The 15,477-nt window shown below is 38.4% G+C and overlaps 1 protein-coding gene across 1 annotated transcript in view; it reads left to right on the forward strand.

Moving 5' to 3' along the window:
- The window catches only part of KIAA1549L (KIAA1549 like), a gene marked incomplete at its 5' end in the record, with an annotated part of 125,276 nt that overhangs the window by 94,153 nt on the left and 15,646 nt on the right, over positions 1-15,477 (forward strand). The window contains 4 exons of the mRNA XM_040558181.1: positions 322-500; positions 2,145-2,362; positions 7,345-7,474; positions 12,470-12,817. Coding sequence (XP_040414115.1) covers positions 322-500; positions 2,145-2,362; positions 7,345-7,474; positions 12,470-12,817 — 875 coding nt within the window. The remainder of the gene's footprint in view (positions 1-321; positions 501-2,144; positions 2,363-7,344; positions 7,475-12,469; positions 12,818-15,477) is intronic.

Genomic DNA, 15,477 nt, shown 5'->3' on the forward strand with positions numbered 1-15,477 from the left:
AGATGTACTTTGAGTTTCATTGCCAGTTTCAGTTTTCTGTGTCATTCATCTTTACCTTTTTCTTTTCATCTTATTAGTGCAGATTGGAAATAAACCTTTTTTTTTTTTTTTTTTTGGTGGGGGGAATGATGCCAGGTAATCGTTCGAATACGTTATGTTAGCTGTAATCTAATGGATTTTTTTCCAGTGTAAATGTCTCCCAGGTCTGCTCCTGGAGTGTACGGAGTAACATTAATCTAAAGCATGTGCTTGCTGAATTTCATCTTTAAACATGCGGTAAAAGTAAATGTCTTTGTGCTAAGTAAGTTTGATGTGCTTTAGTTCCTATCAGCGATGAAGAGGAAGGAGGCATTCTCTTTGATAACATTGCCAAATCTGCCATTGACCCCTTTGACACCTCTTCTGGATCAGTACAGCTGATAGCTATCAAACCCGTGGCACTACCTGCTGTTCATGCTGCGTCAGATAGGAGCCAGGAATCTGCCATCATTAATGGAGAGGTAAGGACCACCTGATAAAGTCTGCAGTTATTTCCTTGGCTACATCCAAAGGTGGCACAATCTTAAGCCTGTTATAATTGAGGACTGGTAGGAACTTTTCAGCCTGATACTATATAAAGACCCATTAGCATTACGAGCTCCAGGGACCGAGAATTTAAGATCTGTTTTCATAATACATCTTTGAATGCATGTAACCTTGGAAGAGGCAACTTTCTGTATTCCTGCCTTCTCAATATCCTTCTCTTTTATCATAAACATTTTAAGAAAATAGGCAATAAAGGCAGAGAGCAGACTAAGTTCTTTGTCCATGTGAATTCTGAGGCTGAACTTGGAAATATATGTAGATCATCTGGGTCCCAGGCTAACCTTTCTATACTGAGCAATACATCTCATTCAAAGGAAGAAGGGATGAAACCAGGACCTTGGCTTTGCTTAGTCTGCACTCCAGCCTGTGCACAGAGGGTACAGATGTGTCTTGGGAACAAGGTGTGATGGCACAAGTGTCTGATCCCAGTGCTGAACAGAACCATGCTTTGACTCCAATACTTGTATGATTATTTATGTTTTTATGAGATCTAGTTGAATGGTCCGTTTACGAAGGATTGAGGATTATATATAGTTGTTAAATGAAGGATTGAGGATTATATATAGTTGTTAAACATGACGGGGACAAGCCAGAAAGGTTTCTTGTTTGCAAACTTGCCCTCCAACAGTCATTTACAAATCAGCCAGAATCTCCCTGATGCTGTTTAAAAAACACCTCTGAGGGCTGCTGCCAGAAACACAGTAAAAGATAGTGTCATCACTTTCCTGTGTGGGTCTGGTTTAGAGCAGTCTGTTGTGCTCTGTTTCATACTTGCATGAAGCCCGGATGTGCCACACAGTTTCTAAACAAATTCAGCGTCTATTTTCTGTGAGTGACATTCCTGGAGCTGTGCACTCCCCTGTACATAAGTATCTTGGAAGTTGTGAGAAGATTATAGAATTTGACTCTGAAATGAACAAATCCCAAGTAAATTACTAATTTTCATGTAACTGACAATATTAAGCAGGAGGGAAATCTTCTTAATACTTAGGTATGTCCATAGGAACCTGACCTACACCAGGTCAGACCAAACAACCTTTTATTTTATGATTATGTCTCTGACAGGGGCCCATAACAGATTTGTAAGAAAACCATACAAGTAAGAAGAGCATGTGATGATAGGTATTTCACTAGAATACTTCCCCAGCCATCAGTGATGACTTATTTAAGGTTTTGTTTAGCCAGAGGTGATGTCTCAGTACTTCGTGGACCCTACCAGAGTTTTCATCAGTGAGTTCTCCCAGTAGTGCCCAAAGGCAAGTACAGCTTTGGGTCACAGCAGTTGGCTATCATCATCAGTGTTTTTCTTCAGTGGGTGTATCTGAGTCACTGTTGTGATGGTACATAGTTTTTAGGCTAAAATTATTTAACCATCTGCCAAGCCATAAAAAATGCAGCAACTCTGTTCACTTGCAGTTCCTCGCTGCTTACAGATGGCACGGTGTGGTACAAAAAGCGCTCTGTAAAATGACACACGAAGCGCATCAAACACGCTCTAACAATACCATTTGGAAGTAGTCAGCCCAGCACCACCCGTTAAATGTCTGTTTGCCTTTTAGGTGAACAAGGCTTTGAAGCAGAAGTCCGATATAGAACATTACCGCAACAAGCTGCGCTTGAAAGCCAAGAGGAAGGGGTACTATGATTTCCCGCAGGTTGATAACAACAAGGGGCTGACAGACAGAAAGAGGATGTATGAAAAAAAGCAGAAAGAAATCGACCACATTTTGGATCCAGATCCAGATGTATCATCTCCGTTTGCTGAGCCTAAGAACAGGTGAGACTTTTTACATGCAGTTCTTCCTCTAGGAGGAAACTTGCTCTCCAGGGGTTGTAGGGAATCAAAATCTTAATGAGGCAACTGTTATAAGATCAGCTGGTCCCTCCTACTTCATGAAGAAAATTGATATAGCTCATGATAATTTAAGAAAGCATGTAATTTGGTAAAAGTGCAATGTTGCTAAAAAGCAATGGAAAGGCAAAGAAATAAGGGAAGGGACTGTTGCAAGTTCTTTTGAGTCATTTTCCAAGAAAGGTAAATAGAAAAAGTAGTAATAATTCCTTCAGTAATATAGAGAGTGGACTTAAGCCAGGAAGTTAGCATCCGAATTAATTCTTTTCCAAAGTTCAGTCAGTGGTGTTATTCTTTTTGCATAATTTTAATCTGACTGTAACTATTGCAGTAGGCATAAGGGAACACAGCCAGTACATTGCCTATGTATTTCATTAAATCCTGCAGGAATATCTCTAAAGATGTGCGTGTGGCTGTGGTTGGTGACCGTCCTGTGCCTTAAACAGAGAATGTCATAATTTTCTCACCTGTGACATGAAACTGGCATGTTGTATAACAGTACTAAGGTTTGATTAACACTTCATTGTCTCTTGAAGATAGCATACCAGTAGTATTCGTCTCCCTGTTTTAGAAATGAGTGGGCAGCGTAGATGCTGACTCTGCCTGAGTAGGTGGGTAGACCTGCTCTGTCACTGGTGCTCCCTGAAACACAGGCTGACACATTCAAAAGAGGAGATTTCAACAGTCCTACCCCAGTGCAGTCCCAGAGAAGGATGGCAAAGCATGCATATGCCTCCTTGTTAGGGGTGGTGGAGGTGTGAGGGGGGAAGTCTTATTAAAGAGTGTGCTTGTCATTACACCGCCCACCATGAAAGCTCTGGTTCTTGCTATCACCAGGGATCAGCAGTAGTTGAGCCATGGAAGGAAAAAGATACTGAGGTACATTTCCTTTGGAAAAGGCATTTATGCCTTGAGGTATAGTCTTGTATCCCCTCTCCTGGAAAGTTCAGACCAAAGTTTTCATATAGGTGTAAATCGTGACTGCAATCAAAGCATCAGTGATGACACAGTCTTTGCATGCAGTGCAACTTCAGCAATTACCCTTGGGGCATAGAGATGAAAAAGACTGTAATGGGAATTATGAAAGCAGTGTTGGCTCAGAATATGGGCAAAAACTGTGATCCGATGTACTTCTACAGGCCTAGAGTTAAATGACAGAATGTATACTGCCCTTGATGGGTTGTGTCTCTGTGTTGCACTGTCCAGTGAAGAAAAAATGTATGTTATGTCCTTGCTGGAGGGCCCACAGCATCATTTCCTTGTGCAGTTTTCTAGTGAGAAAGGAGCAAGTTGCTTCAAATGCACTGGAAAGTTAGGATACTGAACCTGTAGCACACAGGAGTCCCGTGCTGTCTGCACAGTCTGTCAAGAGGATATGAATGAAACAAGTAGAAACTTTTATATGGCTGTGCTGCATGTACAATGAAGAACTGAGGCATTACTTTGGATGTTTATTGTGTATCACATGCCATGTAGGAAATGTTTGAAACATTCACACATGAAGCTTTAATGCTAGCCATCTGCTTTTTGTTTAATATACTAATGTTTGTTTGTTCGTGTGCCAGCGTGCTGCTGAAAGGTTCTGGAAAACATTTTTTTTCTGTGTGCTGCTGTGTAAATCTGTCACAGTCTATTTGAGATAGTGAGCACTGGCATGATAGAAACTGCTTGAAGGCAGGTATAGTGCTCTAGAGGAATGATTCCCTTCTGTGGCTGAGCCATAAAAGGCTGACTTTTGAATTTACTTGTTGAATGTCTATAGCCCTACATATGGAGAGAGAACCATTTCTGATGCTTTTTGCTGTAAGATACTAAGCATTTTGGGAACTTCACAGATATTTCAGAACTTTTTGCAAACAATTATGTTCCAAAGTCTGTACTAAAACTGCCACACACAGACTTCGAGCTGAACGTAATGTGCTGCAACACACGTCACAGCATTGTTGTCTTTGTTTTTTAAGTAAAAGTAAGATAGCTAAAATAACATACTTCTGGATGGAAACCTTGAATAAAACTTAAGGGTAACGTGGTTTATGTTATTGGTAAATGAATCAATAAAATTGTGTTTCTGTAAAGAGATAAAAATGCTTTTAAAGTAATCTAGGCTAGCATAAAATTGAAAAGATTTGATTTATAATGTTTTCTGCTTTGTATCATTAGTTTGTATCATTACAGTTACAGCAATTAAAAACGTACTTTAAAACGCTTTATACTTTTTAAAAATAATATCATTTAGGAGTAAATCAAAGATTTCAGAGTTTCCAGGGAAAAGGCCTATTGTACTTTTTTCTGTTTTGCATATATTCCACTGATTTAAGTCACGTTATTACAGCATTTCCAAAACATATCAGATAATAAAGATGCAGTTGATTACATTATTAGAGATTACCTTTACATTTTGGTTCTCTTTGAAATGGTATTGGAAAGTGATTTACAAAACAGCACCTCTTTAAATTTGATTTGTTCAAGAACAAACAGTTTTGTGCTCTTAATTCCATTGAGTCTTCTGTACCATAAAATTCATGTTTTAAAATGTTCCAGTTGTGTTCCCAGAAGGCACTTGCTAACCCATTTGAATGCCAGTTGTTAGCTCTCATACCTCCTTTCTCATTAGTAAAACTTCCTTACATGAGCTAATTGGCAATCTCAAGACAATTTTTTAGGAGCTTACTGATGATACATACTATTCTGGGTTATTCCTTAATAGTTTGTAATCAGGTCAAGAATCTGCATGTATTAGAGAGGTGTGTGTTTGAATCCCTTAGAAGATATATCACAAGCGCATCAACCAAGTAGTAATGGATCTATAGTAAATCATGTATGAAATTTTAGAGACCTTTAATGAAGGAACATAAAGATCGTCAGATATGATTTACTTAGTACTTAGTTTAATCAGAAGTATGAAACTTGGTCACTGTTGTTACCTTTTGTCGTACACTTTTATCCTTCCTGATTCATGTGCATGTCAGTCTTTCTGGATTTTTGAAAACTTGTTTCTGCCTGTTGACCTCAACCTCTTGTCTTCTACCTCCTAGATGCCCTGGATACTCTGTAGGAGCAGGTCATCAAAATCTATTTAAATTCAGTAGTTTTGAATTTTTCTTTATAAATCTCTCCCAATTTAGTAATAAGAAATATTATGTTTCTCCTTTTTAGGACAAATGTCCTTTATTCATTTTTGAACTTGTCAAAAGTAAAAATGAACTTGGATGAATGTGATACAGTAAGGATATTTTTATTTTCTCAAGCATAACAGAGCAAAACAATGTTGTTCACACATGACATTACTACAATACTACTACTTGGGTAGTACCAGCTACCCAGTACCCATGACAACCTTGGGAAAACAAGAATTAGTGCAAGTTTCCAGTCAGTCTGTGAGGATTAGTTGGGAACTGTTAGCTCTAAGTGCCAGAGGAAAGAACGGTATCTCCTGGCAAGTGTGGATAGTTGTCCATCTGACCTGAGTGCAGACACTGGAGAAGTCCCAAACTTCCAATTCTGGGTTGTTACACCTTTGCTGTATCTCTTACCTGTTGAGCACAGAGACCAGGGCTGGGATCCAGTGGTCCCCTGTTCATGTTGGGTATCTAGCTGATAGCACAAAGGAAGTATTTTGGTGTAAACAATCTTTCATTGGTCTCTTTGAAGAAATTAGGATAAATCTTACCTTGCAAATGTAGAATGAAAGCATGAATTCAGACAGAATAGTGCAAGATTTGTTACTTCACTGTGATCGCTGTCAGGCCCCCTGTACAAAACAAGCAACACAGACATGTGAGATGGCCTGATCTACTTTTAATAATTGGAATGGAACCATTTCCCAAAGCAGAAAAAAAGAGCATGACCAGGCAAAGATAAATTCATATTAGGCCTTAACAACGTTGTAATTACAGTGTTAATCAATGAAACTGGCATATAATTATTTGACCTGTTAGGGGGACCTGTGATGGGAGGAGTGCTTCTCTGATATATGCAAGAAAATGACTACTAGCCAGATAAACTATGGGAACAGCATCTCCTACACTTCACTGGTTTAGAGGTAACCTTAAAAGATGCAGTTTGATGAAACATGAAGTTCCTGTATCACAATTTGGCAAGAGCTACTAAGTACTTATTTACAGATATGTTCTGCATCCTACAGAGGAATGCTATTTTTACTGTTTTTTTATAACCAATAGCAAGGAAAGAAATGATTATGTCAGAAAGACTAAAGAATATTTGGGATATTGAATGATATGCCGTTTTTCTAGTTAGCAGCTTTGCTTCCCTTTGCTTCTGAGCTCATGGTGGCGAAAGCTTGATGTTTAGAGATTTCTTTGCCCCAGTGCTGCTCGGAGCTATGCTGGAAGTGGTTTAATCCCAGAGAGTACAGCTCTCTATTAAAGCTGTGGCCAGTTACCAAACTGGCTATTTAAAAACAGCATCTTGCAGGCAGTTCCCTCCCACTCTTGCCTCTTTTCCCATACACTTTGCTGTCTGTTCATTTCAATGGAGTGTTGTTCCGCTTCTTTCTCATTACTCAGGATCAGCAACCAAAATCTCTGCTCTGCATCCGAGTGTGTGGAAGGTGCTATTATTTTTGGCAACAGCACATATTTATTTTTTATTAATTCAAGTCATCCCAGCTAAGACTAAGAGGGTTCTGGTATCTTCTTGGGACATATTTCATCTGATATGCTCCCACACATGATGCCTGTGTCTTTTATTTAGTTCTATTTTATTTAACAGTAAACAAAATATATGTTATCTTTATAATGTGCCTGATTTCTAGGAATTCCATATACATTAAAAGAATATCCTATAATAATAAAATGACATTTTTATGAACCTTATAATTTTAGAATAATCTTTTATTTTGTTTGTATGCTTTTTCGTTTACTGTTTTCTTGTTTGATGTTTTCTAGGCAACAGATGAAGAACTCTGTATACAGAAGCAGGCAGTCTTTGAACAGTCCTAGCCCAGGAGAAACTGAGATGGATCTTCTAGTGACTCGAGAAAGACCTAGGCGTGGAATCCGTAACAGTGGATATGATGTAAGTTTATTAGATATGTCCAGTGAACTTTGCTCAGCAAAGTCTTAGCCTATTCCTGAAAACAGGAAACTGTTGATAAGCTCCAAGTGATGGTGCCCATGGGTACTTAACATTACAGTACGTTATGTGTACACAGCATCCTGAAAAAGGCTTAGGATACTCAGGGCACAGACACTTGAATGTACTTTATAGCTGCACATCATTTTACAGTCTGAAAAGAAACGAAAACAAAACATTCTCCTTGAAACTCATATTTCACAAAAGTATTGATTTTTGAATTTAGATAGTTCTTCCAAATATGCAGCTACTTATAGGCCACCGATACCTTTGTTATAAGTAAAATCCACTGTTTTTTTTTTTTTTTTATATATCCCTTATGCTGCTCTCTTGATTCAGAAGAATGGACAACCAACTTGTAGGAATTGCGCTTAAGTCTAGATATGTGGAAATCCCTTAGGAACAGCTATTGGCCACACTCTCATTCTCCTCTTACTATATCAGAACCGGGAGAGCTTTGAATAGGTAAATGTCAAAACCAGCCAGAGTAAATTCTGCACTGGTTTGTGGTCTGAGGAACTCACACAGCCAACATAAGGCTAAATTAGTTGTCTTACACAATCTGAACATACCCTAGTTATAAGTTTACACACCATACACCCAAACTGAAGATACAAGTAGCCCAAAGTAGAATTTTTCAGTCCACCTTGTGTACAAAATGCTCAGCTGTCCATGAAGATGAATTTCTAGAAAAGGTCTAAGCATTTCTGGAAAATAAGTAAGTTCATCTGGTGGTTGTTCATTCTCTAAACCGTAACATCTTCTAAACAAGCATTTTGTAGGGGACTTAATTGTTAATTCTCTCAGCTGGCAGGGATATATTTTTAGCAAGGTGAAGGAATTCACCAAGGTGAAGGAGTGTGTTTGGGAAAGTTTAATTCTTTTACAGAATTATTTGGGGTATGTTGTATGTGTCAGATTTCTTAAGAGATTTCCTGTATGTTGACACTTCCCATCAGATTGTATGAGTCATGTTGTGCCATGTAATTGGAATGACTGCCTCGCTGCTTTTTGAGGCATTAGAATACAGTGCAGTTGCCTGGAAAAAGAAATGAATAGCTGTTAAAAACCTAGAGTTGCAACAAGCTTTACATTTTGCAAAAAGAAGAACATTTTTTTTCCCCACTTACATGTTTCCTTTCGTATTTGAGTTTTCTTAAAAAATGAAAACATTGTCAAGCTGGACTTTCCCGTGCATCCTAAAAATCATATGTTTCAAGAAAATCATGGGATTTTAAAATATGCTAATAGAAGGTAGTTATTCATAGGTAAAATCTTCCTGAAATGAATATTGAAAGCATTCTAGCAGCAGCCATGGCCTCCTGCCACTAGTGCAAAATGAATATGACATAAGTATTTAGCTCGAGATTTTAAAAATATATTTGAGTGAGTTGTGTATATTATAATGTATAAAAATAGATTTTCAAGAAAGTTTGCTAATAGCCCTGGAAGTAGCGTAATGAGTTTATTATGCACTTTCAAAAATGTACAGTCTCTGACATCTGTGCATGTTGCACCTAAGTTTGCCTTTGCCTTTTGTTTTACATTGTAGCAGGGAGAGTTGTCCCTGACAGAGTCTTTTTCTAGTGATAGGTTACATAAAATTCTCTTTGCCTGATGTGCTGCAGATTCACTGCAGTGCACCTCTTCTAACAGTGGAAGTATTTTCTGTCTGAAAGCAGAAAAATGCCATGGGAAAATGGAACAGGATGTTGAAATCTAGTTCCCCAGCCTCAGCTTGCAGCGTGGGCTGATTTCCCTCGCTCCCGTTTGAGCTACCTCGGCGCTGTGCCAAGCATCTGACAGGCTTGGTCTCCCAAGATACCCACAGGCGCTTAAATCTATATTCATGCATGGAATCCATGCTGATCTCACCCGTGGTGCATCTAAACACCCCTGGAAATCTGACCTCTGGAGACAAGCATACTTCAGACAGTTGCAGCTGAGGCATTGGTCCAAAAGAATTCTTTTATTGGATTGTTTTCTTTAGCCATTAAGTTCATGTGGCAGTTTTTTGAGAAATTGGGTTTGAAAGATCATGAATGATATAATGTACTTATGAATTAGGGCTGCTTTTTATGCTGAACTTTGTGTCCTTACTTTTTTTTATCTAATAACATCTCATACAGCTTTTTGACATCTGCTTTGTTGTTCTAAAGGTTCCGCCCTTCTCAGACTCCTGCTAACCTCCTCCCACTACATTATTTAGCAGCAAGTTCCACCAACTAAATGTGAAATTTGTGCTTTATAAGCAGTTCCAAATGATCCAATTCATGAATCAGGTACCTCAAGTTGTCTTCAAGTGACAAGATTTTTACAGATAAATAAATGGCATTCTATTTTTCTGAGCTGTTACCAGTCTGCCTAGGTTATGTGTCGAAGTTTAATTTCCCAGCCATGGTAAATGGTGGTGGATTTTTATTTATTCTTTTTAATAAGAAAAGAGATTAAATTTTCCCTTTCTTGAAGAAACTTAAGAATTGCTAGATTGGTATGGACAACAAAGTCATAAGAGTTTATGCTCTATCTGATTTTGCATTGCTCTATAAATAGGAGAGGGAAGTGAGAGCTCAAGATCTGCCGTTCCATACTATCAATGCTTCTTTCTTCTTTCTTTTTTTTTTAATTATTTTTAAATGGTTCCCCTTACATAAAAATATCTGATATTTCAATTATGGTTGTCTAAAATACTTAATTCTGTATAATGATTTCTGTGATATTTCTTTGAATCACGGTCCAGTTTCTTGAAGCTAAAAACTGGTCAGAAAATAAGGTCAATAATTACATCCCTGTCTGTATAGAATGTGTAGCTTTTTGTAAATTCTACTGTTTGATGTTCTGAGTATAGTATTTAGCTTTATAGTATCTTGTTGTAAATGGATTATTATTGAAGATCACCTTTTAGTTTTAAATAATCCCACCAGGGTTTAGTATTGTTACCTTTACCTAAGTAGATCAAACAAACTTTATTAACATCTTTATTACTTCCAGCATATACAAAGACAATTATGAGTAGAGCAAATGCTGTAATGGAAGAGTCTAGAACCTTTGAGCTGCTGCTGATCTTTATGCTGGGGCAGAAAAAATTTAATCTGGTTTTGGTGTAAAAGGAAAAAAAACTAATTATAAAAGCCTAAGAGAGCGATATGCAAAAGAATTTACTGGTGCACCTTTACTTACAAGCTGCATTAATATAATTATATCAATAAGCTTCTGGATTAATGTTTACACAAAGGATTTTACTGATACTCTTCCAGCAGAGTTGTACCAGAAGTGCATAAACTCTGCTTCTCCATACAGGACTTAATTTTCCTTCTTCATGTTACTCTTATTCTTTGTATTATATAGTAGCTATGTCTGAACAATATCCAGATTTTTATGTTAACATTAACATAGAATGGTGTCTGTTTACAATACCTATGTGTTTTGATTGTTATGAAAGCCAATAAAATGCATCAGAAAGTGATAGGATGAATTGAAATATATTTTAAAACTTGAGTACTATTAACTATCACCAGTCTCCTCCAAAATCTTCATGCCAACTTTCAAACTGATAAATCAAAGCTGGCTTAATATTGTGCCATTATTAAGAATCCATTATTCATATGAATTATTTTAGACATTATTTTCTTTTACTGGACAAGATTAAAGAATCTAGAGCTGTAATGGCTTCACCAAGGGGTTGTACTATAAAACCTGATTTATTTCAGGATTGGGTACTAACAGGTCTCTTGTGGGATTCCATTCACTGACATTTTTACAGTCATAGGGATACAGAAGAACTATGGCTGTTAATCATTCAGTTGGGACAGTATGATTTCGGAGTCTCTTTGGTTGCACTTATTATCCTCGGAGTAACTGTAGGAGTATCCTAGGAGAGAGGCTGAGGACACTTTTGTCATCTAGTCTGGAGAAGAGGAGGCTGAGAGGCTACTTCATTGTTCCCTACAACTTCCCAAGGGGAAATAGAGAGGGAGGTGATGGTATCTTCCCCTGCTAACCGATGACAGGATGTATGGGAACGGCACAAAACTGTGCCAGGGGAGGGCCAGACTGGGCATGAGGAGCAATGTCTTTACTGTGAGGGTGGTCAAACACTGGGACAGGCTTCCTAGCAAGGTTGTTGATGCCCCAGGCTTGCCAGTGTTCAGGAGACACTTGGATAATGACCTCAATAACATGGTATAACTTTTGGCTAGCCCTGAAGTGATCAGGCAGTTGGACAAGGTGGTCTTTGAAGGTTCCTTCCAACTGAACTACCCTACCCTGCCCTTCAAGTTAAGCTGCATGAGTACTATTTGCTTGTTAGGGCACCTGCTTTGTTCACTGTCTCTACGTTAGTTTTGGATAAATTTCTGTGTAACTGCTGTCTGGCTAGGTAGGATGACTGAGCTGGTTTGGGACATTTTCTGCAAAAGACAGAATCTATCCTGTGACGTCATTGGTGGTGCTCCTGGCTTAGAAATTTCAGGAGAACTCCTAAACTTTAATTGTTCTGAAATCTTAATATGTGTGAGTGAACAAAAGAATTTCAGTCTGTGTAGCTGTAACAAGCAGCTGCTTGTAAGCAGTCCTTCACAGTGATGGTACTATTTAGGGATCCATACTCCTCGTGGTACAGTTGATACTAACAACTAAGAAAAGAATTTCAACATTAATTCTAATTGTTTTTAAGTGAATCCTTAACAATTTAATATGTTACAGATTGTCCCTGCTAGTTTTTGCAGCAAACAATGAAGGATATGAAAGAGTCTTTGAGTCCCTGGCTATTGTCCTTCCCTGCATGACATAATTCCTTTAAAACACTTGTCATGTGTCTATACTGTAACAAGTCCTGACATTGTATGTTATATCTCTGTTTGAGAATGTTTTGTGTGAAGCAGCACAAATACTGTCTTGTAAAGCTTTACATATACATACTTTTACTCCATCCAACAGACTGAGCCCGAAATTATAGAAGAAACAAATGTTGACCGTGTCAATGAGCCTCGGAGCTACACCAGGTCCCGTCAGGCCAAAGGTCATTCAGAGACCTCAACTTTAAGTTCTCAGCCCTCCATTGATGAGGTTCGACAACAGATGCATATGCTCTTGGAAGAGGCTTTCAGCCTGGCCTCTGCGGGCCACGGAGGACAGAGCAGGCAGGAGGCCTACAGCTCAGCACCACACTTGCCCTACTCAGAGGTGGTGACCAGCGCTCCTGGTACCATGACCCGACCTAGAGGGGGTGTACAGTGGGTACCCACATACAGACCAGAAATGTATCAGTACAGTCTACCAAGACCAGTAAGTGAAACTTCTCTTTAGTATACTGTAATATCATAAAGATAGTTCTACTCTGAGGCATATTTTTTTAAAGATGGAGTCTCATTTACATGCTTAAAAACCAGGTGTAATGCCATGCTTATGGTAAATAAGTTTGGATAGTAGGGTGTATGTATATATCCTCACACATATGCATCTTGTGCATGAACTCTCTTGCTGCTCTATTTTAGCAGCAAGGTTGTCTTGTCTAAGTTTTGCTTGAAAGAATGGGCTGCACAAAGCTCCAGACTGTTCAGTAGATCAAGAACTGGTTTGCATGTCTCCTCCTGTTCACTGAATGCATATTTGGAATCGGTCTGGTTTTGTAAAACAGATATATACATAGCTGGGTATAAAACGTCCAACACTTCTGCACAAGTTCTGCCACTGAGGAACATCATACCAGGGACCCAAGTGTAATAATCCGAGTGACCTGAAACATGGGCTGATACTGACAGTCTTACAGTTACAGCTATTGGCGTGGGACTCACAAGATGGTTCAGGCCTGAGGGTTTCTTGGTTGACCTTATGTAAGTCACTTCTTATGCTTCACTTTCTAACCTCAAATTGCAGCTAACATTTCCTTATCTTACAGAAGTAATAAAGGCATTAAGAATTGATGTCTACGGATGTGATTTGTTGGTGATGTTTTGTAGGTATCTAGACAGTAATAGCAGTAGTACTGTGGGTATCCTTGGCAGGTCAAGCTACTCTTGAATTCCCAGATACTGTATTCTGAAACTTAGCAAAATCTTTTTTTTCCACGTATGTCAGGTACAAATCTAAACCAAGGATGATTGATTTCAGATGAGAAATGGCCCATTTGTCAATATCAGTGTGAAAAAAAGCCTTATTAAATTTAAGTTGTTCACTTTAAGTTTTTTTTTTTTTGTCAGAAATAAATTTATTGTTTTGAAAGAACGAGTCCCTAACTGGCTAGAATAAGAGAATAATGCAGAAAAATGTCCTCAGTTTAAAACAACTATTACTAAGAATTCTTTCCATGACAATAAAAAATACATTAACGGTTGCTGCTTCTGAACTATTCTAAACATAAGTGAAAGCCAATGGCACTGCCATCCGAGGTTCATGCTGGTACTGTCTAAATCATGCTAAAGGATATTTTTGGCTCTTTGAAATTGGTCTGAAGAACTTCATGTATGGCTTCTAATCGTATTTTATGGTTTGAATTTGATTAGGAGCTTAAGAGACAGCTAATAGCTAGTCAAATTACTTCGACACTTGAGAAAGCCTTTTTAAAAGGAACTGAAAAACCTTATATGGTGACAGATTTAAGAAAATGTAATAGCCATACTTTTTTGGTGAATGCTTCACTATTTTCTGTTCAAGACTCATTACTCAATCATCTGCATGTTTTAGGACCTGTAAGCATTTGGTTTTCTTTCTGGGGTTTTCAAGATAGTGCTAAAGAATTCTCCAAAGACACTTATATTTTAATTGATTGCCATGGGCTAGGATAGTCACAGGCTACTGGAGCTTGGATAAAGGCTGTTAATTCATAGTTTTCTGCTGATCAGTTTCCCAAATATAAGCTGACTTTAACTAATTTGTTTACCCATTTGTGCTCAAATGGGGAGGAAGGGAGGATTGCAATTGAAAAAAAACAGTTGAGATGTGTGTGCAGATTGACCTGTGTGCTGGAAAAATATGCAAGAATTGCTGCTCTTGACATCTTAGCACCTGTTTGCATGCCCAGGATGCCTCTGTTTGGTAATTCTGGAGGTGCTGAAAAGGGGAGCACTCGGGAGTGGATTGGGCCAGGCCATGCACAGGTCTGACAGTGGGGCAGCAGTGTGTTTGGTGGCTGTAGCGGAGGTGTCCAGCTCAGTGAGCTGAGCGATGAGTGAGGAGCTGCTGGCAGGCTTGAGGGTGAGCGGTACGCGAGCACCAGGATGCTTGTTACACAGGGGAGGATGTTTACTCTACAAACAAGGTATTATTTATTTTTGCCTTTTTAAAATTCAGTTATTAGTTGCAATTAAAAGTCAACATTAATAATGCTATTATCATTTGAAATTTGGATTTAAGAGGATTTTCCTGCTTAGATGGAACAAATGCAGACATTGGCTTTACTTATAGGTCTCTAGATACAATATATGTATAAAGATCTTCAGCCCATCAGTCTCTTGTAAGATCTGGGCCTTCATAGTCCATACATTGGACTCCAAATTTTTACAAGATCCCACAAATTTCCCAGTAATTTGAGTGCACCCTTCTCAGAGTCATCACTTACATGTTATTATTGTGAAGACGTTTCATAGGAGATACAAGTGCTGTATAAAATTTGTAACGTAGACATCCTCTACCTTTATAATGGACAAATAATAAATAGGTTGAGGCAAAACAACAAAAATCTGCATGATAATCTCCATCTCAGTGTTTCCCTCTGTTCCTAAGTATTTGTCAGATGTTTCCAGGGGGCCAGAACCACTCTTCAGGGCTGGGTTTCTTCAGGTCTCTTAGGGATCTTTGATTTTTTTGGAGTGAACCTCCTGGCTAGTCCCACCACCAGGAAGCTGTGTATGTCTATTGAGTGTGTAGCTTTCTTCCTATTCCATGTTTGTTTTTCTTTTGAGACCTTACGTGTTTTTTGTTCGTTTTTGTTTTTATGTGCCAGCATT

Source organism: Cygnus olor, chromosome 5 (genome assembly GCF_009769625.2).
Source record: "Cygnus olor isolate bCygOlo1 chromosome 5, bCygOlo1.pri.v2, whole genome shotgun sequence".
In the NCBI taxonomy this organism is placed as follows: Eukaryota; Metazoa; Chordata; class Aves; order Anseriformes; family Anatidae; genus Cygnus; species Cygnus olor.